We start from the raw sequence: 27432 nt of genomic DNA, 5'->3' as shown, positions 1-27432 counted from the left end.
CATATGTTCACTGTTGTTTATTAATCCAGTATAGTCTAAGACCTAAAGGTGTCCATCTGCATGCTTAGCATCTGGGACAGTTCGTGCATATATTATGACAAGTTTGTGTGTACAGTTGAAGTCGGAAAATTGTTTTTCAACTACTCCACAAATTTCTTGTTAACAAACTAGTTTTGGCAAGTCTGTTAGGACATCTACTTTGTGCATGACACAATTTTTCCAACAATTGTTTACACACAGATTATTTAACTTATAATTCACTGTATCACAATTCCAGTGGGTCAGAAATGTACATACACTAAGTTGACTGTGCCTTTTAAACAGCTTGGAAAAATCCAGAAAATTGTCATGGCTTTAGAAGCTTCTGATTGGCTAATTGACATCATTTGAGTCAATTGGAAGTGTACCTGTGGATGTATTTCAAGGCCTACCTTCAAACTCAGTGCCTCATTGCTTGACATCATGGGATTTTCAAAAGATATCAGCCAAGACCTCAGAAAAAAACAATTGTAGACCTCCACAAGTCTGGTTCATCCTTGGGAGAAATTTCCAAATGCCTGAAGGTACCACGTTCATCTGTACAAACAATAGTACACAAGTATAAACACAATGGGACCTCACATCCGTCATACCACTCAGGAAGGAGATGCATTCTCTCCTAGAAATGAATGTACTTTTGTGCGAAAAGTGCAAATCAATCCCAGAACAACAGCAAAGGACCTTGTGAAGATCCTGGAAGAAACGGGTACAAAAGTATCTAGATACACAGTAAAACGAGTCCTATATCGACATAACCTGAAAGGCCGCTCAGCAAGGAAGAAGCCACTGCTCCAAAACCGCAATAAAAAAGCCAGACTACGGTTTGCAGCTACACATGGGGACAAAGATTGTACTTTTTGGAGAAATGTCCTCTGGTCTGATGAAACAAAAATAGAGCTGTTTGGCCATATTGACCATTATGTTTGGAGGATAAAGGGGGAGGCTTGCAAGCCGAAGAACACCTTCCCAAACGTGAAGCACGTCGGTGGCAGCATCATGTTGTGGGGGTGCTTTGCTGCAGGAGGGACTGGTGCACTTCACAAAATAGATGGCATCAAGAGGGGGAAATTATGTGGATATATTGAAGCAACATCTCAAGACATCAGTCAGGAAGTTAAAGCTTGATTGCAAATGGGTCTTCCAAATGGACAATGACCCCAAGCATACTTCCAAAGTTGTGGCAAAATGGCTTAACGACAACAAAGTCAAGGTATTGGAGTGGCCATCACAACGCCCTAACCTCAATCCTATGGAAATTTTGTGGGCAGAACTGAAAAAGTGTGTGCGAGCAAGGAGGCCTACAAACCTGACTCAGTTACACCAGCTCTGTCAGGAGGAATGGGCCAAAATTCACCCAACTTTTTGTGGGAAGCTTGTGGAAGGCTACCTGAAACGTTTGACCCAAGTTAAACAATTTAAAGGCGACGCTACCAAATACAAATTGAGTGTATGTAAACTTCTGACCCACTGGGAATGTGATGAAAGAAATAAAAGCTGAAATAAATCATTCTCTCTACTATTATTCTGACATTTCACATTCTTAAAATAAATTGGTGTTCCTAAGTGACCTAAGACAGGGAATTTTTACTAGGATTAAATGTCAGGAATTGTGAAACTGAGTTTAAATGTATTTGGCTAAGGTGTATGTACCAGTCAAAAGTTTGGACACCTACTCATTCAAGAGTTTCTTTATTTTCACTATTTACTACATTGTAGAATAATGCAAAGACAGCACTATGAAATAACACATATGGAATTATGTAGTAACCAAAAAAGTGTTAAGCAAATCTAAATATATTTGAGATTCTTCATGGTAGCCACCCTTTGCCTTGACAGCTTTACCCACTCTTGGCATTCTCTCAACCAGCTTCACCTGGAATGCTTTTCCAACAGTCTTGAAGAAGTTCCCACGTATGCTTTTCCTTCACTCTGCCGTCCAACTCATCCCAAACCATCTCAATTGGGTTGAGGTCGGGTGATTGTGGAGGGCAGGTCATCTGATAGAGCACTCCATCACTCTCCATCATATAGCCCTTACACAGCCTGGGTGTGTTGGGTCATTGTCCTGTTGAAAAACAAAAACACTGAGCGCAAACCAGATGGGATGGTGTATCGCTGCAGAACGTTGTGGTAGCCATGCTGGTTAAGTGTGCCTTGAATTCTAAATAAATCACTGACAGTGTCACCAGCAAAGCATCATCACACATCCTTCACGATGGGAACCACACATGCAGAGATCATCCCTTCACCTACTCTGCATCTCAGATTTGGACTCATCAGACCAAAGGACAGATTTTGGTTTTTGTGACTGCAGTTGAAGAACCTACCGAAGTTCTTGAAATGTTCCGGATTGACTGACCTTCATGTCTTAAAGTAATGATGGACTGTCGTTTCTGTGTTTATTTGAGATGTTCTTGCCATAATATGGACTTGGACTTTTACCAAATAGGGATATCTTATGTATACCAGCCCTACCTTGTCACAACACAACTGATTGGCTCAAAGACATTAAACACTTTTTTGGTTACTACATGATTCCATATGTGTCATTTCATAGTTTTGTCTTCTCTATCATTTTACAATGTAGAAAATAGTAAAAAGAAAGAAAAACGCTGGAATGAGTATGTGTCAAAACTTTTGACTGATACATTGTGTGTATATATATATATATTTCTTTTTTTATTCTTCGTTTTGGTCTCCAGCAAGGGTTTTTTCGGCTGTTCGTGCACACAAAACAATCTTGAGGCAAGCCGAATTTCGGTTGCTGAATTTCGGTCAATAGGAGGAATTCTTCAATTAAGTGTTGTCATTGAGATAGATGACTCGTTTTCATGCACATGTTTCACTTGAGAAATACTGCACCAAACATTTTCATGTAAAATTGCGCAACAAATTTCTTGAGTCATCTTAGATTGACTATTTTGAGTAAGTCTATACTGACTACGGCGTCTCAAGACAGACAAACTGCTATTGACACTTTTTCATGTTTTTCAAGCGAAGGTCTTTTAAGGGAATTATGCGAGCGCACTTGTTCCGTCAGCCGAACCAAAGCATGCGGAAGCCTTAACAGTCTGACACTTGTAATTGGGCCTCAGCCTAAAACGGTCTGGTTATAATAAATGTCTTTGCCTTTGGGGATCTTGATCCTCCCCACAACAATTATGCTAATACATAAAACATACATGGCTATCACTACAAGCATCCACCTGGATTATTATGGTTTATCAAGCACTGCTGTATGATAAGAATGTCAGGGCTCCCCAGGGCTGTTTTTAAATGTATTCATATCCTTACACAATGCTTACACTAGGTGGCAGTGTAACGAAGCAAATCAAGTAGCCTAACCTCCACTAGAAATCTAGATCATTTAAAAAAAAAAAGCTCTTCATTGGTTAGTGTTTCGTTATCACTATGAAACAAAGTACAAAAGTTAGCAAGACACATCTTTTATTTAATAAATAATTTACAATATAAACAGTTGGTGTGTCACACCGCTTTTGTCCTACATACAAACACAGTTTGATCTTTCTGGCTTCTGCCATTCGGCCAAGTGTTTTAATGCCATATTTTCTACCATTACAAATTTGACAACCTCTATTCACAATCAAGTTCAAACAAGTAAGAGCTAAGTGAAAAGAACATAAAGTGCTTTAAAATTAAAAACATGGACACCAAAAAAAGGGACACTTTCTTGTATTCATATTTTTAGATATCCACCTGGATGGAATCCAGGTTAACTTGTGTCTGCTCCTGAGCAAGCAAATTAATGCTCTGAAACTACAGTAACCAGGATAGGATCCCTGCCATTGATAGATAGCTGAACACTAGGCCCTAAAGACCCCCTACAGCTTTGTGATGTGCAGTTTTGTGGTGTTCACGTTTTCATCAAATTATTTTAAAATAAAAAGGTCACATTCACCAAACCCTTTCTCATATTCAAAACTGTAGTGAAATTCAATACAGATAAAATACAATATTTTACACACAAACGTATATACAATCTCACACTACACATGTAGAACCATATAGAAAACTCAAAATACAAGTTACATCTCTAAAAACAAGATTCAATGTTACAATCATGTTTGTATATTTGAACAACTTTTTTTTTGCCAGACTAAGAACAAACGGCACCAGTACATGTAGTTAGGCCTGCCAAACACTTCAGTGTAGGGATATATTACCTTGTTAAGTTGTTGGATAGATGAGTACTAAGGGAATAGTCAAATCTAAATATATTCTACCGAGATGAAATAGAAGGGGGAAAAAAATGAAGCAAATCGTCTGACAAGGTTGTATCCTTTGAGCTTTACTTGGGTATACAACAAATAATTAAAATAAAGATCAAAACAGAATTTAGGTTAAATGTCTTGTTCATAAATAGCAGGCCTTCGGAGTATTAGTACCTCAGCCTCAAGATTTAGGCTTACTGGTGAATGACATTATTACTATTAACACAAACAATGCAATAGGGAAACTACAACAAATCAAAATGGTACTGTAGATGTATGCACATCACACGGGTCCTGCATATGACTAGAGGTACAATTCAAAACCGAAAACTGACAGCTTATTTGCCATATGCTGCTCTGAATATGTCTATCCATTTAGCACCGTCCAGCGTTCTACACAATCAAAAGTTCAAATACTTAGGCCTAGATTCAATCAGATCAAGCATTAACCCGCGCTACATCACCCATGCAAGTGTTCGAACTTGAAACAGCTGCATAGGATTTCTACTTATGCGACTAGACGCATCCAATAGCAATGTCCGCAATAGGTATAACGCCGGGTGCTGCTTTTAGATTTGACAGCTATTCCATTCCAGCCATTCCAATGAGCCCGTCCTCCTATAGCTCCTCCCACCAGCCTCCTCTGATACAGGACCTACTCTCTACAGAGTGGTCAGAAAGACTATCTTTCTCAAACCAAATACATGGCCATGATACCTACATCTGCGGGGAACTGTTGACTGCCGAGAAAAAGAGAAATAACTCACAAAAGACCGTTCTTGGCCATGGTACATGTTGGTTGGTTGATTGATCGGTTGAATGAAGGGATGAGATATACTCTGTAAACGTGATCTGGGTTTCTGCATTATCTGTGCCCTTGGTAAAGTTTGTAAAGGGCTGTTTTCTTATGAACATCTTAATTACACCCTATACAAAAAATACAATTATCATAATTAACACTTTAAACGCCAATATTCAAGACAGCCTGTTCTGGCGGACACACTAAACCACAGAGGGGCACAACCACACACACACAATCTTACAAAAGACCTGGCGTTATGACCTATTAACCTCCACAGCAGACTAGACTGTCACTCACTGCTTTGACATCCTTTTGGCCCGAGTACTTTCTCCAAAAAGCTCCGGCTTTTCCAAAGCTGGAAGCTCATCAGACAGTGAGCTCCTTCTGGACAGACATTAACAAAAGCCCCTGTCATGTCCTCTAGCCCAGACCCATGAGCCACAGAGAGCTCCACTGGCTTGGCACAAGTGAGGAGAGGAGATCAGCAAACTCTTCTTTCTGTAAGAGATCATCTCGTCTTGCTTCTCATAGGCATGCAGTCCCAGTGGGAATGTAGGATTTAATCCCAGCTGGATATCCAAAGTGCTGGGGCTCCTGGGCTCTCTTCTCTCACCACTGCTCCTTTAATCAAAGGACAACTCCTTAACCAGCTGAATGAACGCAATGATAGGTGGGAGCACAGAGAGCTCACCTCTCCCCCAGATGTAAGTCAACACATGATGACGACAATGATGAGACCATGGGCTGGGATGAGTTTGATTGCAAATGGGCTGCTGTGACCCCTCAGAGGCATGGACGGCCCTGCTGACTACACTGGCCACCAGCCACTGAGAACAGAGCAGTAGAGGTGAAGTATGACACGGTGAGGGCACTGTTTCACACCCACTGACAGCTAGCATAATGAGGATGAAGTTGGCAGGGCACTATAGATGAACCCAGCAGCACTCAATCCACAACAACATAGCCAGACAGTTGAGGAGGACTAGCGAGAACATATCTGATCCCCTCGGTGCTGCATTACTCCCGAAAGCATTCTTTTCAAAAATGTGGTATTTGTCCTTGTTGGAGTGGAGCATTTTCACATCCTCAAAAGCATAGTAGGCGGCCATGGTGAAGTTGATGTCCCCAGAGGAAAGCAGGTCGAACACACAAGACTGGAAGTACAGGTCTTCCACTGGGAGGCGCTCTTTACACTTGGCCATGGCAGCCTGATAGGTAAACCCATGGGACTGGCTGCCCGTCCTGCTCTTGGCCGGGCCGTGGCCCTCCACAGCACGGTCCCTGAATGTCCTGAAGTCGATGCGCTGGTTGGCGGGACAGCCGTGCAGGCAGAGGTACAGGTCCTGGTTGTCTTGGTCTTCTACAGAGTTCACAACTTCCTCTGGCATCCGCACAGCAAAGGTCAGGTATCGGCCCACCTGCCGGACCACGATAGTTGTACCGATGTAGCGCGCGTGGATCTCCACATGCTGCCCAGGCACCTTATCCACGATGCGCAGCGTGTTGGCCCCATGGCGGTCTCCACCGTTCTTGGAGCCGTCGGCGAACGCCGCAGGCAGCTCATCTGTCTCTGCATGGTACATCTTCTGGTCCACACACTCCTGGAAGTTCTTGAAGATGATTGTCAACTGTACCGAGAGAGAGAGAAGGGAGAATATTAGAATTAGCAGTCAGCACAACACTAGCCAATATGTTTCAATATGTGTCAGGCCTTTTGAGGATGAAAATAGCAAGGTACATATAGACATCAAAATATTAAATCATTGAACAGCAGTTGAATTAAAAAACAATGTATGGAACCTCTATATTTACATGTTTATATGGACAAGAGTTAGTGGTAGGGCTACACAAATGACTGAGGGGAATCTTTGTGCTTTGGCATTAAGAACACCAGTAGTTTGTGTAATGCAGACCCATCTACACCACCACCCCAGTTCAGTGTCACATTTCAGCTCTGCCTCAACATGGGGGAGGCCAAAGTAAACGCTCTCAGAAAACACGGGTATAGGCCATGTTAAATCGGGCCTCAGTGTGCAGACACAAAGACGAGCCATTCATAGTGGTGAAAAACCTGCCTGTGAACCCCAGAACTGTGCTCCAGGGAGTGGCACTGAGCCAGGAGGGGAGAGCGTGCTCTGCTCTGTGGCTAATTAACTAAAGCTGGTCACTTCTCTGCTTGCATGATTTCATTAGGACGCCAGTGAGCCGTTGTCTCAGAAGAGACCCCGGGACAGCCGATAGGCTCTGATCTCAAATAGGGGGCAGGGGCGGGAAGTAGAGCACCAAAATGCCCTGTTATTACCCAGTCAAGTCATCTGCCAACCCAGCCCCCAACCCACCCCTCAATCCTCCCACCCCACAATCCACCATTCCCAAAACATTTTTTTTTAACCTGCCACTGACCCCTCTTTTCGAAGGATAACATGATCTAAGAATATGAACAAACCTCTACAAAACCCCTGTGCATAAAGAAACAAACTGTTTCATCAACCCATCCCTTGAATGAAGGTAGTGCATACAACAGACCATTCCATACACTGCAGCAGGAGCCCATATGAAACAGAGCTACAGCAATACCCAGTCTTGTTTGTACAGGTGGCATAGGCTTCTGCCTTGTTTTCCCTTTGTCCAGACTGAATAACTTCAAAAGCTGTGTAATTTGCTTCCAAGTACAGCTGTGTAAAAATATCATTACCTTAAGCACACAGAAAAAAGCCAGAATGCTGAAAGTGCATCATTAGGTCTGATGATGGAAAATTGGTCTCTCTCTTTATGTGATTGAGGACAAAATGTCAGTGTAAACCCTGCAGTCAGGATACAGTGCACGGAGGCTTATTGGTCACACAACCACGACTGCCAAAATCGTACCAAATGTGGACCTAATATTAAGTGACTTTGCAGACTACAAATGCTCAGGGATCTTTGTTTTCGCCTCATGTTCTAATGAAATACATTTCTGGGGTGGCCCTCCAGGCCGTCCAATGTACTGTAGAAACAAAACAATGATAATTTATGAGGTATCAGGGCCAACTAATGTGCAGAAAATATCTGCAGTTTCCTGCATGGCTTGAGCACTTAGTTAAAACAACAGTTTCTAACTAACATACACACAATGCTAGGGTATGGACTGCTACACATAGGGTGGGCCTAAAATTAGACTTGGCTGTCCACATGATGTTTATACTGCGGGTATAATACTGGCACATAATTTGTAAACCTTATCAGGATCCCAACAATTGTTCTGTGTATTGCCTATTGGTCTGCGATGGAACTGATCCAAACATTAACCAGAGTCCACAGTAAAACATTCCCACGGCTGCTCCTACTTCTCTGGCCACATTAAAGAGGCCCACAACCTCTTACATACGAAGGTCTTACTTAAGATAATATTTCTTGATTTGAGAGCTCTTACAAATAAATCACTGCAGTACAATTTGTCCAACAACATTCCATTCAGTGTTTCAAACAAAGCAAAAATATTCTCTCCCATTACCTGAAAGGGCTTTCTTTGTAAGAAAAGGGCAAAACAGAGGAGTAGCAGCCTTGGTCAGGAGACAACAAAACTTTCCCTTTCCTAAAATGGCCATGGTAACCAAAATAATGACCTGCATGCCCAGCATTTATGTACATGACCCTAAGCATGATGGCATGTTAATTGCTTAATTAACTCAGGAACCACACCTGTGTTCAAGCACCTGCTTTCAATATACTTTGTATCCTTCATTTACTCAAATGTTTCCATTATTTTGGCAGTTACCTGTATCTTTTTGCTATATTTTTGTTCTCTACTTAGATGCATGTCTACACTCCTCCACAGTGGTGAGAAGACCAGTGTTATCAGACGCAAGGTCTGTTGGTATTTCTATGATAAGGAAAGTTGTGAAATTTTACTTCAAGAGAGTAGTTTTCAAGGATTCAGTCTGTAGCAATGAAATAATCACAGAATACTTGGATCAGTAGCAATGTCAAGCATCACCAGACACTCTGTAACTGTGCTGTACCCAACATACAGTCAATATCACATTGATTCAATATGATAGAGAGATGTAGCGGCTCCTCTCACCTTGCTGGTGGCCGTAGCAGAGGAGCCAGGCACGACAGGTGTGTTGGTCACCTGAACAGACAGGTATTTGTTATGGATAAGTGGCCAGGCGCCCTCCACCTTGCAGGTCTGGAAGTCATCGCTGAAGGTACGGAGGTGTGGGTCTCCAAAGAAGCCGCAGTGGGTGTAGTTGGGTGGCGAGGAATGGCGAGGAAGGCTGCGTTCGTAGTGACACTGCTCCGGCCCATCGGAGCGCTCCTGGCTGTCAGGCTGGAGCTGTGGTGGTGGGGGTGGAGCGGGGGTCCGGGCTCGAGGCTGGGTTGTAGGTCCCTCCTTGGAGCAGTTGTGTTGACTCATGAGGTCCTCTATGCCATGTTGGGCTGAGTGGTAGGCCAGGTCGCCTCTGCAAGTGCGTGCGGTGCGGCGTACACAGTTGTTGTACGCCCGCAGTGCCGTACAGAACTCCTCCTCCGGGCCAGAGCTTGAGGTGGAGGCCCAAAACTCTGAGTTACACTTGAGGATCTTACACTGCAGACTCACTGTAGAGAGAAGAAGAAAACATTAGGACCATAGATCACACAACAATGGCAAACCAATACCCACAATGGACTGTTCATCCAATCACTAAACATTGTGTCAAACAATTAATGTACTAAACAAACAGGAAAAGTATGTGTTATACAGTCTTATCTGTGTGTTTGAAACCCTTATACAATAACCTATGCAATGGCCAGTCTTTAGACTCCTATAATCAAAAAAAAGCCCTGCAGCATTCTTTGAGTTTTTCCATGTTTTTTCAGTGTCTCGAGACAAATTGAGCATTTATTTCCATCAAATAACTGACTTCAAGTGTAACGAAAACCTAAATTCCACCAAATATGTGGATTCCAAGTGGCTGCAGTTTGCCAACTCCATCATCCCATTGGGCATAGACATCAATTCAACATCTATTCCATGTTTGTTCAATGTAATTTCATTGAAATGACGTGGAAACAAAGTTGATTCAACGAGTGTAAGCCCAGTTGGATGTGTATGCACACTTCATTACAAATCAAGTCTGCTCTGAGACTTCATACAGCACACAATGAGTTTTACCTTTTCCAAGAGATTCAGTGAATCTGCAAAAGATCATGCATCATAAAAAATAATAATTGGTGTCATAAAAAATATACAAATTTGATTTCAACAGGGATATTGGGGGCTACATTAGGAAAAACACCAACACACACATCATTAATTAGTCAAAACAAGCTACTCAGAAGTGTTAACTGCATAAATTCACAGCTACCTAATGTTTGCATCTATACTACATCCTCCTGTTGCATGGTTAAAAGCCAGAACGGAGTGAGGAAATTATTATTTTGAGAATTTAGCTATTGTTGAGGCGAACTGGAAAGGGTATGAGATTGTGCGAGCCAATGTGGGAGGGGGTAGACTTACGGCTCTGAATGAGGGCAATGTAAGTTGCTATTGTGAAGAGACCAGCAGTCATAAATTTGCCCTGTGTAAGGGGATCAGGTTGTTCATCAGCAATGGATTGTGGCGTGGGGGGGGGGCTGGGGGTTCAGACAGGAAAGAAACTAGCTCCAGGACCAGAGAGCGGAACAGAAGAGAGGCCTCACCATTCCACAGGTCAAACTTGATATAAGATATCCACCTGTCCATTGCAGAAGGCCTTAATCAAAGAGTAATGCAACTTCCAACAGGCATTCCCCAGGACTTAAATGACATGACCTGAAATTGAAGTTGCTTTGGGTGGCATGGTACGGGGGTTACATAGGAAAGAATAGATGTCATTCAAAGCAAATACCAATACAATTGGATCTCCTAACTTCACCCTATTAAACAAACTTCAGTTTAGGACGAGTCTACATGTAACTTTGCTGCACCAAACGTTCCCTCAGAACTTATTAACCAATGACTATACAACACTTAGAAGTCACACTTTCAGTTATTAATACTGATGACTCTACCATTCCACCACAACTATTCCAACCCCCACACAGCACAGACACCACTCCCTCCTCCCAGTCACAGCAACAAAAGGCATTTATTATCACGCATCTGATAAGTGGCAATAAACTAATCTTAATCTGGAATAAACGTCAACAACAACTAACACTTGCATTATCACTTTTTTTGTTTGGCGGTAAATGACTTGATGTGGAAATTGAGTTCTACGAGGCCATGGAGATCTCATAAAAAGGAAGAAGGGCTGAAGTAAGACCGTTATAACCTGTGTTATATCAAGGTGTTTTAATGTTGCTTAGAAAGATCCATGCAGGTCGAATAATAAATAACCTAAGCATGGTTACGAATTGCTTATTGTTCATCCAACCAAAAATAAGCTAAACGCCTGTGATTCAGGGATTCATGGGTTTCCCGAACTATTTGTCTTTACTTTCTTTAGACCGACGCAATACGGGTAGAAAAAGAAAAAGGCAAGTACCGTTAGGTTACTTTAGAAAAGAGGGTTAGAATGTATAAACCCTATCCCCTCCCCCCAAAACATAACACAACTACGGGGTTTACCGCTTGAGTAGCATAGGCTTGAGCTGTGTAAAATTATTCAATAGAAACAAAAAAGTCTTACTCCCATGTGACGATTTCTTTTATTACGAATATACCACAACATGGAGCACAAGAAACGCGAAACCATTGGCGGTTCGTACTGACACAGTCGATTCCACAGGACTCTGACATTATATGTTTTACCAGTGTTGACATGCAATTTATAAAGTCAGTCTTCCATTTTTGTTGATAAACTCAACTAATTGTCTTGTTTGACAAATAATGTAGGTACATGTCTATACATCCATCTGGCAGGTTGTTTATGCTATGTGAGCTGCAAATGGTTACCATAGGGCAAAACAAGGGTTGTAATAACTAGATAATAATCATATTAATACAGTTAACACGCATGATTTAAATAGTATCTCTAAGTTTTGCGAAGTCTTACCAGAAGGAAACAGGCAAAGAAACAAAACAAGGATCTTGCCGACTTCAAGCGCCGAAGGTCCTGCTACTCCCTTCCCCATAACCGTCCATCCAGCACGGGGTCGCACTTCTCTCCTCTCCCTGGTCGAATCAAATCAAGAAGGTGGAAGAAAAATGAATTAGGAGATATTCCTATCGTCTATCTTGTTGAATAACACGGAGCAGTAGGCTACATGAGATCTGAAGTCACGTAATACAGTCATGTCCTCGATCAAGTACTTGTTTCGAAATCTCGAAGTAACTTTCGCCCTCTTTCTAGGAGCCGATTCAATGCACTCGAATTCCTCAGCAAACAGTAAAAGCTGGCAATCGATCTTGAATTTAGGGAGTGTCAAGAAGGTGCAGTCTATACTACTCACCGGACCAATGAGGAGCCGTTGTTAAAGCCTTCGGTCCCTCCTGAGTCTCAAATTACAACTCAACGTGTAGATTTGTTCAGTATAGCACGTTGGGCCTCAACAGTATGATGGGAACAAAAGTGTTTTGCTTTGCTGCTACATAACATGCTAACCTTAATAATATTATTTCTATGTTGCGTAAATCTATGTTGGGGCAGAGGTTAGTCTGCATGGGTGAATTTCACTTCTCTTGCGCCTTGACTTAGTCCATTATGAAAATGTTTAACCTTGCTAACCATGCTAATAGTAGTACAAAAGACAAATTAACATATACGTGACAATGTCAAATAGGCTATGTCTAAAGTTACCACTTACAAGCATGTAGGCTATACGCCCTTTAGGCTAATACTGTATTATTGACTCATATTGTGTTATGTCTTTGTGGCATTTCTTTAATAGACTCATAATCAATGATAACATGACTGATTATACGCTGAGTATACCAAAATGTAGGAACACCTACTTAATATTGTGTTGGGAGATCTTTGCAAACCATTTTTTAACACTGTTTTAACACTTTTAGATGAAATAAACAAACTCCCTACAAAAATGAATTACTTCTACACAGAATTATTGTCCGATGTTATTCATGACAATCTGTGTAGAATTGAAATTGAATTTAAAATGGAGATAAACAGCAAAAAAGGATAATAGCATTTCTCCTCAAAAAAGGTACTCAAACAAAACATGTTCTTTTAGCTGTGTCAAATAACTAGTAAGATATATTACGCTGGTTGGTGCACTGTCAATGAAACCTCCATAACACAATAGTTGGTATTTGATCATCCAGATGATACAAACACATAGAAGGCTATTATGGTTTAAATTGGAGCAAACATTGATGCTTTGCACTGACCTTTTAGTAACATGATACATAACATCTTTATGAAATCACAATTGAAAGAAAACATACGCCAGCCAGCAAACAATTGAGAAACAAGTAAGCAGATGTTCATTAAGAATTTTTTTGTCTGTCTATTAGTTATAAACATTATGTCATGATTTGGATAATGAATAGGCAATATGCACCAGGACTTGTATGAAGAACTACTACACCTGTTGATCAACCACCCATCAGTACAATACTGCTCTCCACAACACTGTTTGCTCTGTAGGTCTACATTAGAAATGTCACTGAAGCAAGTCAAGTCCGTTGTGTGGTGTAAAATATGTCTGACCATGTTGATCCATTTTTTTATCCTTAATGTCAGGCAATTAAGGTGGCTGATGCCCTAAGACATTGAACATATTGATGCACCATTGCACTTCAATGAGAATACTTAAGAATAATATCCAGCTAAGATGTTATGTAGGCATAAATACATACTGTGTAGGCTATACTAGTCTATTGGGGTTGATAAAAAACCCTGGGAACATTAGCCTACTGGAAAACCCCAAACACCATCCAGACTAACTATTTGTCTGGAAAGAGATAGAACAACGGCTATAAGTGAATATGATTATTAAACCAGATTAAAACGGCATAGTTTGTTGAAACCACATGGATGTGTTTAGACATTTAGTTGGGCCACTTGAGTGATATTACATTGATAGTGCTTTGTTTCTTAACATACTTATGTTCTGTAAGGACTGGAAGATGTTTTGGATTGCTTAACAATGTATGGTAACTGACATGTAGCCTAGACTTGTAGTGTGGTAACTGACATGTAGAACATTCAATCACATCTCACTGTAGGGCTACAATATCACATCTCAACAGGGACCTACAGTATAAAGCCCCCATGTAATGCCTCCTGTAAGGCCAGCTAAAACCAAACTCCCCCCAAGCTAAATCAGTCCATAGAACAAATAGATGTCTCATTGGCCAAAATGATTTTTGATTTCATTTTAGTCATCACTGACCTTGAAATATAAACGTAGGGACTATCCTTAGGCTTAAAATACCTAGACCTAAATGTCGATTTAAATTCATAAAATTCCTAGCGTTCCAGATGTTTTCTTTATATATTTTGGGGAGATAGACCTATACTGATAATGCATCTGGCCCATAGCCACATACTGTATGATCTGGCTTATACGACACCGGGTGAAGATACTTCACACTTTCCAACAGATGGCGCCTGTATTAACTCTAGATATCAAGCCTCACATCATGACAAACGCACATGGCATTATGAGTGCCGGGACAAGTTGATCTGTCATTAAATGTGTGCACAGGTCTATTATTTGGCGGTTTAGTGCAACTGTAGCCCACAACTGTCTGTCAGTCATCAACATTGATAGGCCTACCACCCCATTTCCTTTCTATCACAGCGAATAAAGAAGCCCATGTTCTATGTTCTTTTTATTCAAAACACAAATATGATAGGCGCTCCATTGGAAGTTTTCTGATAGGTTTCCAATTCCATTTTTTTCCTGAATAATGCATTCGTAAAGGGTTTGATTTTAGCATTGTGAAAGAGGAGAAGCGAACGATATTGTCTAATAGAATCATATTAAGACCATTATGATTTTACTATAACCCATAGACCTTAGGCTATACAAGTAGCCTAGTTGTGTAGCAATGCCATACCCTATGTCAATGCTTATAGGCCTAATAACATTTAAAACATGTTATTACAGCTGGACAACTTGCATTGCAAGTTCACTTTTGTAGTCTGTAGGCCTACTATGGCTATTGCCGTTTTTTTGCCACAAAAATGTAAAGAAAGTCTGTAGCACACAATGCCTGTCAAATGTATTATAAGGGTAATCAACACACAATATAGATTACCATTACGCTTGACAATAGAAGTAGTCTCCTATAGTCCACTGTCAAAAACACAAAATTCAAAATAAAATGACCCATTGACAGAAATATCATGAGAAGCCTCCACGAAAATATAATGTTGGATTTTAGCCTGGAAAAACACTGTACATTGCCTAATTGTTCGCTGTTGAGAAACGACCAATACCAACCTTTGCGACTGCATGGATCCCTCCAAGTTTAGCTGCTGAACGCGAGGAAGGCGCAAAGGCGAGAAGTCCGAGTCCGAAATTCCACCCAAAATAGGTGTTGTGCGGCAAAGTAATCCAAATGTTTCGCATATACCGTTGTTTAAATTGGTGGAAAATGCCGACCTCCATTCATGGTTTCCTTCGATGGTGTCTCAAATAAGGAGTGTGAAATCAAAGTGATTTTTTGCACACAATAATTCGCGTTGAAATAGAGCACCCGATCAACTCATTGATTCTCATACACTTGGATACTATTCTTCCTCATCCCGTCGACTGAACGTTCCCACGATATAAACGTTCACGTCTCATAAAATATTACCATAATTAACAGTTGTTCTCATCTTTACGCTTGTATTCCTGCTCTCAGTTTAGTTGGTTCTCGTTGACGTTGAGAGGAAGAGCCCTCCGGGCACCGCTGCTGCTTCATGGGCTGCTGATAGCTCTGGCCCGACTCCTTTCGTTGCTCACTGTTGTGTAATGGATACTTAGAAAGTGTGAGAGACAATGATCGGCTCTACAGGACGCCGCTGGGACCCCTCTTCAGTCCCCCGACACCTCGCGCCGTTTCAGGCAATTTGCGAGTGTTTAGACTGGGGATTTATTCTCCAAATATTATGCATAAACAGCTGCAACTAATTTTAATGAACCACAATAACTAAGATTCATGCTCCTCCTTCACATTTCGTACCTCCCACCACTCTGGATTACACTACAATAACTACACTATAACCACTATGTTATCAAATGGCAATAATAATGATGCATACTCTGTTTTAGTAGGCTACCTTAGGCAATATTTGACATTTATGCCAAAATAGCCTACCATTCACTTCACTGAGATTAAAAGAGAAAGGGAAACAGCAAGTACAGTAGTACAGCAAGACTAGAGCTTGGGTCCAAATCCAACATGACTATATATTAGATATTAAAAACTAGCTTTGGATATGGCCAAATTTAGAAACAGGAAGGTAACGGATGGATCAGATTCAAAGACAGAGGGGGGAATAGGGGAATTACACTGCACCTGTGTTTTAGGATCAAACTCAAGCAGAGTGACCAGACCACCCCCTCCTAGAGAGCCATTACAAGGCCGGGCTCCAACCCCATCCCTCTAGGGAGAAGGCTCTCACTGCCTCAACCGCTCTGTGATCAGGAAAATCCATCAAACAGGTGATTGGAGTCAACTATATCACTGAGTCATGGGACAGACATTTGCTAAGCTCCAATGGTGTAGGCTATTATGCCTTCTTTCCAGATGTAGCTAGACAGAAAAATACCCAGAATGGGCTGGCATCAGAAACAGGTAGCCTATGAATCTGAACATATTACCAGACATGAACCACTAAATATGTCAGTGGAAGTAGCCCAGTTCTTCAAATGGTGTTATAAACTTGTGCATTGAGTGCCATGTCAAACATGAGAAATATATTGCTTCTCTTGGATAGCTGCTATGTCCTACTGTAGATAGTGCAACATTTCTGAGTCCATCACATTTATCAATCTGAACCTGACATACTGGGGACATGAAGTGCATTCATATAGTTACAGCCTGAATTCAAAATTGATTAAACATTTTTTTCCTCACCCATCTACACACAATACCCCATAATGACAGAGTGAAAACATGTTTTTAAACATGTTTGCAAATTTATTGAAAATGAAATACAGAAAAATCACATTTACAAAAGTATTCACTTAAATCGTCATGGCCGATTAATTAGGGCCAATTTCAAGTTTTCATAACAATCGGTAATCTGCATTTTTGGACGCCGATTATGGCCGATTACATTGCACTCCACAAGGAGACTGCGTGGCAGGCTGACCACCTGTTACACGAGTGCAGCATGGAGCCAAGGTAAGTTTGTAGCTAGCATTAAACTTATCTTATAAAAAAACAATCAATCTTAACATAATCACTAGTTAACTACACATGGTTGATGATATTACTAGTTTAACGAGCTTGTCCTGTGTTGCAAATAATCAATGCGGTGCCTGTTAATTTATCATCGAATGACAGCCTACTTTGTCAAACGGGTGATGATTTAACAAACGCATTCGTGAAAAAGGCACTGACGTTGCCCAATGTACCTAACCATAAACATCAATGCCTTTCTTAAAATCAATACACAAGTATATATTTTTTAAACCTGCATACTGAGTTAAAATAAATTGTTAGCAGGCAATATTAACCAGGGAAATTGTGTCACTTCTCTTGTGTTCTGTGCAAGCAGAGTCAGGGTATTTGCAGCAGTTTGGGCCGCCTGGCTCGTTGCGAACTGTGTGAAGAACATTTCTTCCTAACAAAGACCGTAATTCATTTGCCAGAATTTTACATAATTATGACATAACATTGAAGGTTGTGCAATGTAACAGCAATATTTAGACTTATGGATGCCACCCGTTCGATAAAATACGGAACGGTTCCGTATTTCACTGAAAGAATAAACGTTTTGTTTTCGAAATGATAGTTTCCGGATTTGACCATATTAATGACCTAAGGATTGTATTTCTGTATGTTTGTTATATTATAATTAAGTGTATGATTTGATATTTGATAGAGCAGTCTGACTGAGTGGTGGTAGGCAGCAGCAGCCTCGTGAGCATTCATTCAAACAGCACTTTCCTGCGTTTGCCAGCAGCTCTTCGCAATGCTTGATGCACAGCGCTGTTTATGACTTCAAGCCTATCAACTCCCAAGATTAAGCTGGCAATACTATAGTGCCTATAAGAACATCCAATAGTCAAAGGTATATGAAATACAAATGCTATAGAGAGAAATAGTCCTATAATTCCTATGATAACTACAATCTAAAACTTCTTAACTGGGAATATTGAAGACTCATGTTAAAAGGAACCACCAGCTTTCATATGTTCTCATGTTCTGAGCAAGGAACTTAAACGTTAGCTTTTTTACATGGCACATATTGACTTTTACTTTCTTCTCCAACACTGTGTTTTTGCATTATTTAAATCAAATTGAACATGTTTCATTGTTTATTTGAGACTAAATAGATTTTTATTTATGTATTAAGTTAAAATAAGTGTTCATTCAGTATTGTTGTAATTGTCAATATTATATATATTGTCCAATTATATAAAAATTGTCTAATTAAAATCGGTATCATCTTTTTTTGGTCCTCCAATAAATCGGTATCGGCGTTGAAAAATCATAAAATCGGTCGACCTCTAGTATTCACACCCCTAAGTCAATACTTTGTAGAAGCACTTTGGCGGCGATTACAGCTGTGAGACTTTTTAGGTAACTTTCCAAGAGCTTTGCAAACCTGGATTGTATAATATTTGCCCCTTGTTATTTTTTTAAATTCTTCAAGCTTTGTCATGTTGATTGTTGATCATTGCTAGACAACCATCGCTAAGTCTTGCCATAGATTTTCAAGTCAATTTAAGTCAAAACTGTTACTAGGCCACTCAGTAACATTCAATGTCATCTTGGTAAGCAACTCTGGTGTAGATTTGGCCTTGTGTTTTAGGTTAATGTCCTGCTGAAAGGTGAATTCATCTCCTCTAACAGTGTCTGTTAGAAAGCAGACTGAACCAGGTTTTCCTCTAGGATGTTGCCTGTGCTTATAGCTGTAATCCTTTTTTTATCCTAAAAAACTCCCTAGTCCTTGACGATGGCAAGCAAACCCATAACATGATGCAGCGACAACTATGCTTGAAAATATGAATGTGTTGTGTTGGATTTTCCCCAAACATAACACTTTGAATTCAGGACAAAACGTTAATTTCTTTGCCACATTTTTTGCAGTATTACTTTAGTGCCTTGTTGCAAACAGGATGCATGCTTTGGTATATTTTTTATGCTGTACCGGCTTCCTTCTTTTCATTCTGTCATTTAGGTTAGTATTTTGGAGTACAATGCTGTTGATCCATCCTCAGTTCTCATATCACAACCAATAAACTCTGTTTTAAAATCACCATTGGCCTCATGGTGAAATCCCTGAGCAGTGTCCTAGTGAAGGGCAGCTCAGGTCTGCCCTTCACTAATGGCTATTGAGAAGAAGAATTTTTACATTGATGTAACAGCTCACACATGAAAGGCTGCTACCCCAGTGTGAAAATAATGGCTTTAGAAGTGCCGGATGCTGGCCCCCTGTCTCAAACACAGCTGGTGCGGGGGGGCTGCCTCTCTGCAACAGTATGGTCAGTTAACACAAATAGTCAGTTGACATCAGTATGACAGACTGCAGTTTTGTAGAATTATTTACTGTACTGACATAGTAGATAGACACACTCTACCAAAAATATAAAGGCCCACTGTAAAATAGAAGGCCCACTGTATTTTTTGTGCTAAGATATCAAGATGTCAAGCTCATTACATTTCAACCGTCATTGTTTCAGAACAAATTAGATACAACAGCGTGGCAGGTAGCCTAGTGGGTAGAGTGTAGGGCCAGTAACCGAAAGGTTTCTAGATTGAATCCCAGAGCTGACAAGGTAAAAATCTATTGTTCTGCCCCTGAACAAGGCAGTTAACCCACTGTTCCTCGGCTGTCATTGTAAATAAGAATTTGTTCTTAACTGACTTGCCTAGTTAAATAAAAGGTAAAATAAAAATCTGCCAAATGACTAAAATGTTAAATGCAATCAGTCATGTAACTATTATTACCCAGAGTGAAAGACACGATCAATAAAGCCTTCCATTGGCTCCCTATGATGTCCTTCACCACTGAATACTGACTGGAGAAATGTCATAATGTTTCATTTAATCCATTATACCAAGTCTGTCAGGTCTAGACCCACATTAAACTCCAGCAAGTGAAATAGAAAATGAAGGTGAAAATGGGATTTTGTAAGGCTAAAACTGTCAGGGCTCAGGATATTCCTATTAATAATCAGGAAAGGAGATCATGAGCCCCCTGATACTGGCAAAGACATTTATTTTCCAATTTGTTCATGTAAAAAAAGTGTCAAGGAATCAAATGATTATATGCTGTCTACTAGACTTCCTCTTATGTTTATTCAATGAATCTATATACCTGTGACCCAAAGAGACAAAGATAGCCATAATGAACAAAGCATATTCTTTTTAAAAGTAATATTACCCTGTAGTAGTCATTTTGTCTTACATTTCTGAATGTGTCGCTTTGACACTGTTTTGAAAGGGAAATATTTCTGATTCCACTTTAACTTTATCTAATTTGGTTGTGGCAGATAAGCTGTTGGAGGGGTCAGGCTAATATATATGAAACACCTTTGCAATGTGTATGTAAGGTGGTATGAGTAAATACTGCTATATCAGACAATATTCTCTCTCTATAAATGATATCTTTAAAACACATTTTGTGTGTGAATGTCACCTTGGCTGTAGCTGATAATCAGCCTTACAGAATAGACTGGGGTCATTAAGGGGACAACAAAATAAAAAACAATGGTGACAGAAGGTAAACAACCAGGGTAATTAATATGGGTTCTTCAATTTCACTGTTAGGTGAATGCTTCCTCTCAATGTTTTTAATTTCTATCAGAGAGATATACAGGAAATAGTACCGGTCTTCCTAATGTTCAAAGTTCAACTGCAAGGACGTCATATGTCAGGGTTTGTTTTTAAAGTTATCTTTCAGCCCCTCACATGGCTAAGATCACAACAATGTTGCACCCTATTAGTGCCTCCCTTGCATTTGGCAGCAAATCAAAAATAAAGGCTTGCATGACAAACAAGAACCTTTTTTAAAAAAGTATTTATTTAATCTGCTGATCATTAGAACTTCTCATAAATCTAAGCTTGTGATGACAGCCTCTGTTTGGATACAGGTTTGTTTACATTCTTAGCCATCGTTCTGTTTTTGCTTGTGGGAGATTCCAGATTCTGATTTGTGTGCACGGAAATGCAAATAGGTGCAAAACATTCATAATGTTAAGTTTCACCTAATACCAGTCACTGAACAATAAGAATGAGAATACAGTCATCCACATTTTTAAAATGTGTCACTTACTTTTTCCACATTTTGTTGTTACAGCCTGAATTTTAAATGGATTCAATTGAGATTTTGTGTCACTGGCCTACACACTATACCTCATAATGTCAAAGTCCAATTATGTTTTTATAAATGTTTACAAATTCATTAAAAATGGAAAGCTGAAATGGCTTGAGTCAATAAGTATTCACCCCCTTTGTTATGGGAAACCTAAATATATTCAGGAGTTAAGATTTGCTTAACAAGTCACATAATAAGTTGCATGGACTCACTTTGTGTGCAATAATAGTGTTTAACATGATTTTTGAATGACTACATCATCTCTGTACCCCACATAAACAATTATCCGGTTTGGAAGGAAACCGATCAGTGATTTCACCTTGAGGCCAATGGTGACTTTAAAGTTTAATGGATGTGACATAAGAAAACTGAGGATGGATCAACAACATTGTAGTTACTCCACAATACCAACCTATATGACAGAGTGAAAAGAAGGAAGCCTGTACAGAATAAAAAATATTCAAAAACATGCATCCTGTTTGCAACAAGGCACTTAAGTTATACTGCAAAAAATGTGGCAAAGAAATTAACTTTTTGTCCTGAATACAAAGCGTTATGTTTGGGGCAAATCCAACACAACACTGAGTACCCCTATTCATTTTTTCAAGCATGGAGGTGGCTCCATCATGTTATGGATTTGCTTGCCATCGTCAAGGACTAGGGAGTTAATTTAGTATTTTTGGAATATTTAAAGCATGCAATATACTTACAGTGAAGCCGCTCAACAACTACATCACATTAGTCATCTAACAGACTCCCATCCAGAGCGACACACAGAAGCAACCAGAGTCAACACCCTGCTCAATGGCATGTCGACAGATCTCCCACAAGGTCGAAAACGGGGAACCGAACCAGCGATCCACCAACTGCCAGGCTACCAGCCCTCCAAGATCCCCCGACAGTTCCCCTAGAGCTGGCCCTCAACCATCCGTGACCCCCTCCCCCCGAGAAAAAAATTATACACTCAATAATTCCATTCCCCACCCCCAAGACCCTCCAACAACCAACAAAATGAATAATAGCGAAAAAAGAGAAATACAAAGGAAAACAGAAAACAACAATGTAAAAAACAAAAGACATCACGGACAACAATCATAACAGCAAGGTCAACCGAATATGTTTGAGTGCATGTATGGCACTTTTTACGTGTGTGTCTGTCCGCATATGTGTACATGTGTGCATTTGAATGAGAGTGTGGGTGTATATGCATGTGTACAAACACCTGCATGGCATCAGCCTCAGGCAAACCGGCATTAACTAACAACACTGCCCCTGTGTCATTCAAACTTACTTTTTGTTATGTTTTATTTTGACTTAATTTTTTTTACTTTTATCTTTGACCGTCATTCTGTCCCCCGCACAGCAACTCCACTTGTCTCCAATTCCACATCTCTACTCTGTTTCCCTAAGCCCATCCCACCTATCTCTGCTGGCCACCCTCTTCGGATTTCTACGCATCATATATCTTTCAACTATGCTGTGATGTTTAACATACAATTTCAACCTATAGAATCCACAGATTGCGAGTTGAAGATAAATACTTTTACTAAGAGTATTAGTAATTGACTGACCCGGTCTCTACAGATCTCCCAACAGTACTATTTCTAGGGTCAATTTTAGATCAATGTTATTCATTTTTAGCCATTCCTGAACCTGAGACCAGAAACGGGCTACCCGAGGGCAATACCAAAATAAATGGTTGATTGATTCTGTATCCTCACAACAAAATCTGCAGAGCTTCAATAATGGTATGCCCCAAATATTGAACATTTTGTTGGTGGCAAGAATTCTATATAATAATTTTAGCTGAAAAGCACAAAGTCTTAAATCTTGCGTCGTTTTATGTATCAACTCATACACCCTGTACCATGGAATCGGTACATCAAAAATCTCTTCCCAACCATTTTGCAATCTGTATGGCACAGCTGTCAACATCCTGGTCCTCAAATAAAACTGGTATACTTTCCTATTTATGCAATTTTTATTCCTCTGCCAGTTTTGATCCTTTATATTGGGCAGACAGACCAGTTGCCTTCCTCCTCCCGCTGCCACCTGCCTCCTCCATTTTTGGGGTAATGCTGTAATCAATTGTAATCTTGGATTGAGCAGACCTTCCCATGCAATTCTGATAACTCCATGAAAGACAAACTCTGCCATTCCAATTTACAATATAATTTAAAAACAAAATAACATTTCAAACATCTTTCCCATAAATACAGGTCTTTTAACAACCAGCACATTTGAATTGGACTAGAGAGTTGTTTAGGATAAAAATAAACAGAATAGAGCTAAACACAGGAAAAATCCTAGAGGAAGATCTGATTAAATCAGCTTTCCAACAGACACTGGGAGACAAATTAACCTTTCAGTAGGACAATAACCTAAAACCCAATGCAAAATCTACACTGGAGTTGCTTACCAAGACGACATTGAATGTCCCTGAGTGGCCTAGTTGGTTTTGAGTTAAAAATCGGCTTGAAAATGTATGGCAAGACTTGAAAATGGCTGTCTAGCAATGATCAACAACAAACTTGATAGAGCTTGAAGAATTAAAAAAAATTATAAATGTGCAAGTATTGTACAATCCATATGTGCAAAGCTCTTAAGGCATAATACACATCCCAAAAAGTTCGGAACAGTTCGTGCATATATTATAATGCCATTTTGTTGTTTGTTTGTTTTGGTCTTCGCCAAGGTTTTTCTCGGCTTTTCAGTAGCCGAAGTCTACGCCTCTTTGTTGGTCAACAGTAGGGATTCTTCAATGAAGTGGTTGTTGTCATTCAACTAGAGACGACTCATTTTCACGCACATTTTTTTCACTTGAGAAATACTGCACTAAACATCTTAGTTAGACGTAAAATTGTGTGACTAAGATCTCCTCTGCAAAAATGTTCAAATGAATACCAAATTTTGAGAGTTATTTCAAATTAATTCAGACTATTTTGACTACAGCATCTCAAGATGGACAAACAGTACTATTGCCGCTTTTTTCCCTCATTTTTCAAGCAAAGGTCTTTTAAGGGGTATGCAAGCACACTCATTCTGTTTGCCTAGCCGAGTTCGAACCGAAGCATGCTGATGCCTTTAGAGACTTACCAAAAAAGACTCACGGCTGCAATCGCTGCCAAAGGTGATTCTAACTTGACTCAGGGGTGTGAATACTTATGTAAATTAGATATTTCTGTATTTTATTTTCAATAAATGTGCAAAATGTCTAAAAACATGTTTTCACGTTGTCATTATGGGGTATTGTGGGTAGATGGGTGAGACAAAATCGATTGAAACAATTTTGAACTCAGGTTGTAACAACAAAATCTGGATGAATTTTACATTTACGTCATTTAGCAGGCGCACTTATCCAGAGCGACTTACAAATTGGTGCATTCACCTTATGATATTCAGTGGAACAACCACTTTACAATAGTACATCTATATCTTTTTTTTTTTTGGGGGGGGGGGGGGGGGCGGGGGGGTTAGAAGGATTACTTTATCCTATCCCAGGTATTCCTTAAAGAGGTGGGGTTTCAGTTGTCTCCGGAAGGTGGTGATTGACTCCGCTGTCCTGGCGTCATGAGGGAGCTTGTTCCACCATTGGGGTGCCAGAGCAGCGAACAGTTTTGACTGGGCTGAGCGGGACCTGTGCTTCCACAGAGGTAGGGGGCCAGCAGGCCAGAGGTGGATGAACGCAGTGCCCTTGTTTGGGTGTAGGGCCTGATCAGAGCATGAAGGTACGGAGGTGTCGTTCCCCTCACAGTTCTGTAGGCAAGCACCATGGTCTTGTAGCAGATGCGAGCTTCAACTGGAAGCCAGTGGAGTGTGCGGAGGAGTGGGGTGACGTGAGAGAACTTGGGAAGGTTGAACACCAGACGGGTTGCGGCGTTCTGGATGAGTTGTAGGGGTTTAATGGCACAGGCAGGGAGCCCCGCCAACAGCGAGTTGCAGTAATCCAGACGGGAGATGACAAGTGCCTGGATTAGGACCTGCGCCGCTTCCTGTGTAAGGCAGGGTCGTACTCTGCGAATGTTGTAGAGCATGAACCTACAGGATCGGGTCACCGCCTTGATGTTAGCGGAGAACGACAGGGTGTTGTCCAGGGTCACGCCAAGGCTCTTAGCACTCTGGGAGGAGGACACAATGGAGTTGTCAATCGTGATGGCGAGATCATGGAATGGGCAGTCCTTCCCCGGGAGGAAGAGCAGCTCCGTCTTGCCGAGGTTCAGCTTGAGGAGGTGATCCGTCATGCACACTGATATGTCTGCCAGACATGCAGAGATGCGATTCGCCACCTGGTTATCAGAAGGGGGAAAGGAGAAGATTAATTGTGTGTCGTCTGCGTAGCAATGATAGGAGAGACCATGTGAGGATATGACAGAGCCAAGTGACTTGGTGTATAGCGAGAATAGGAGAGGGCCTAGAACTGAGCCCTGGGGGACAACAGTGGTGAGAGCACGTGGTGCGGAGACGGATTCTCGCCACGCCACCTGGTAGGAGCGACCTGTCAGGTAGGACGCAATCCAAGAGTGAGCCGCGCCGGAGATGCCCAACTCGGAGAGGGTGGAGAGGAGGATCTGATGGTTCACAGTATCAAAGGCAGCAGATAGGTCTAGAAGGATGAGAGCAGAGGAGAGAGAGTTAGCTTTAGCAGTGCGGAGAGCCTCCGTGACACAGAGAAGAGCAGTCTCAGTTGAATGACCAGTCTTGAAACCTGACTGATTTGGATCAAGAAGGTCATTCTGAGAGCGATAGCAAAAGAGCTGGCCAAGGACGGCACGCTCAAGAGTTTTGGAGAGAAAAGAAAGAAGGGATACTGGTCTGTAGTTGTTGACATCGGAGGGATCGAGTGTAGGTTTTTTGAGAAGGGGTGCAACTCTCGCTCTCTTGAAGACAGAAGGGACGTAGCCAGCCGTCAAGGATGAGTTGATGAGCGAGGTGAGGTAAGGGAGAAGGTCTCCGGAAATGGTCTGGAGAAGAGAGGAGGGGATAGGGTCAAGCGGGCAGATTGTTGGGCGGCCGGCCGTCACAAGATTTCATCTCTAGAGAGAGGGGAGAAAGAGGTCAAAGCATAGGGTAGGGCAATGTGAGCAGGACCAGCGGTGTCTTTTGACTTAACAAACGAGGATCGGATGTCATCAACCTTCTTTTCAAAATGGTTGACAAAGTCATCCGCAGAGAGGGAGGATGGGGGGGAGGGGGAGGAGGATTCAGGAGGGAGGAGAATGTGGCAAAGAGCTTCCTAGGGTTAGAGGCAGATGCTTAGAATTTAGAGTGGTAGAAAGTGGCTTTAGCAGCAGAAACAGAGGAAGAAAATGTAGAGAGGAGGGAGTGAAAAGATGCCAGGTCCGCAGGGAGGCTAGTTTTCCTCCATTTCCGCTCGGCTGCCCGGAGCCCTGTTCTGTGAGCTCGCAATGAGTCGTCAAGCCACGGAGCAGGAGGGAGGACTGAGCCGGCCGGGAGGATAGGGGACATAGAGAGTCAAAGGATGCAGAAAGGGAGGAGAGGAGGGTTGAGGAGGCAGAATCAGGAGATTGGTTGGAGAAGATTGAGCAGAGGGAAGAGATGATAGGATGGAAGAGGAGAGAGTAGCAGGAGAGAGAGAGCGAAGGTTGCGACGGCGCAATACCATCTGAGTAGGGGCAGAGTGAGTAGTGTTGGAGGAGAGCGAGAGGGAAAAGGATACAAGGTAGTGGTCGGAGACTTGGAGGGGAGTTGCAGTGAGATTAGTAGAAGAACAGCATCTAGTAAAGATGAGGTCAAGCGTATTGCCTGCCTTGTTAGTAGGGGGGGGGGGGGGGACGGTGAGAGGGTGAGGTCAAAAGAGGAGAGGAGTGGAAAGAAGGAGGCAGAGAGAAATGAGTCAAAGGTAGACGTAGGGTGGTTAAAGTCACCCAGAACTGTGAGAGGTGAGCCATCCTCAGGAAAGGAACTTATCAAGGCGTCAAGCTCATTGATGAACTCTCCAAGGGAA

General features: G+C 41.3%; 1 protein-coding gene across 1 annotated transcript; it reads right to left on the bottom strand.

Annotated features, from left to right (window-relative positions):
* Nucleotides 1–3469: 3469 nt before the first annotated feature.
* On the bottom strand, nt 3470–16056 carry LOC106561144 (repulsive guidance molecule A). Its single transcript, XM_014124789.3, has 4 exons — nt 15430–16056; nt 12075–12193; nt 9137–9654; nt 3470–6701 (listed from the first exon to the last, which is right to left on the bottom strand). The coding sequence occupies exons 1-4, from the start codon at nt 15441–15443 to the stop codon at nt 5997–5999; spliced, it is 1356 nt and encodes a 451-aa protein (XP_013980264.1). The 5' UTR covers nt 15444–16056; the 3' UTR covers nt 3470–5996.
* Nucleotides 16057–27432: the final 11376 nt, after the last annotated feature.

The sequence above is a fragment of the Salmo salar genome, chromosome 10, assembly GCF_965601325.2.
Source record: "Salmo salar chromosome 10, fSalSal1, whole genome shotgun sequence".
NCBI classification, from domain to species: Eukaryota; Metazoa; Chordata; class Actinopteri; order Salmoniformes; family Salmonidae; genus Salmo; species Salmo salar.
This window is presented reverse-complemented; position numbering and strand designations above follow the sequence as displayed.

Coding starts and splice junctions, on each gene's coding strand:
- LOC106561144 (XM_014124789.3), bottom strand. Junction 9,655..12,074: donor TCTTTGCCTGTTTCCTTCTG/GTAAGACTTCGC, acceptor TTCTCTCTACAG/TGAGTCTGCAGTGTAAGATC. Junction 6,702..9,136: donor CTGCTACGGCCACCAGCAAG/GTGAGAGGAGCC, acceptor CTCTCGGTACAG/TTGACAATCATCTTCAAGAA.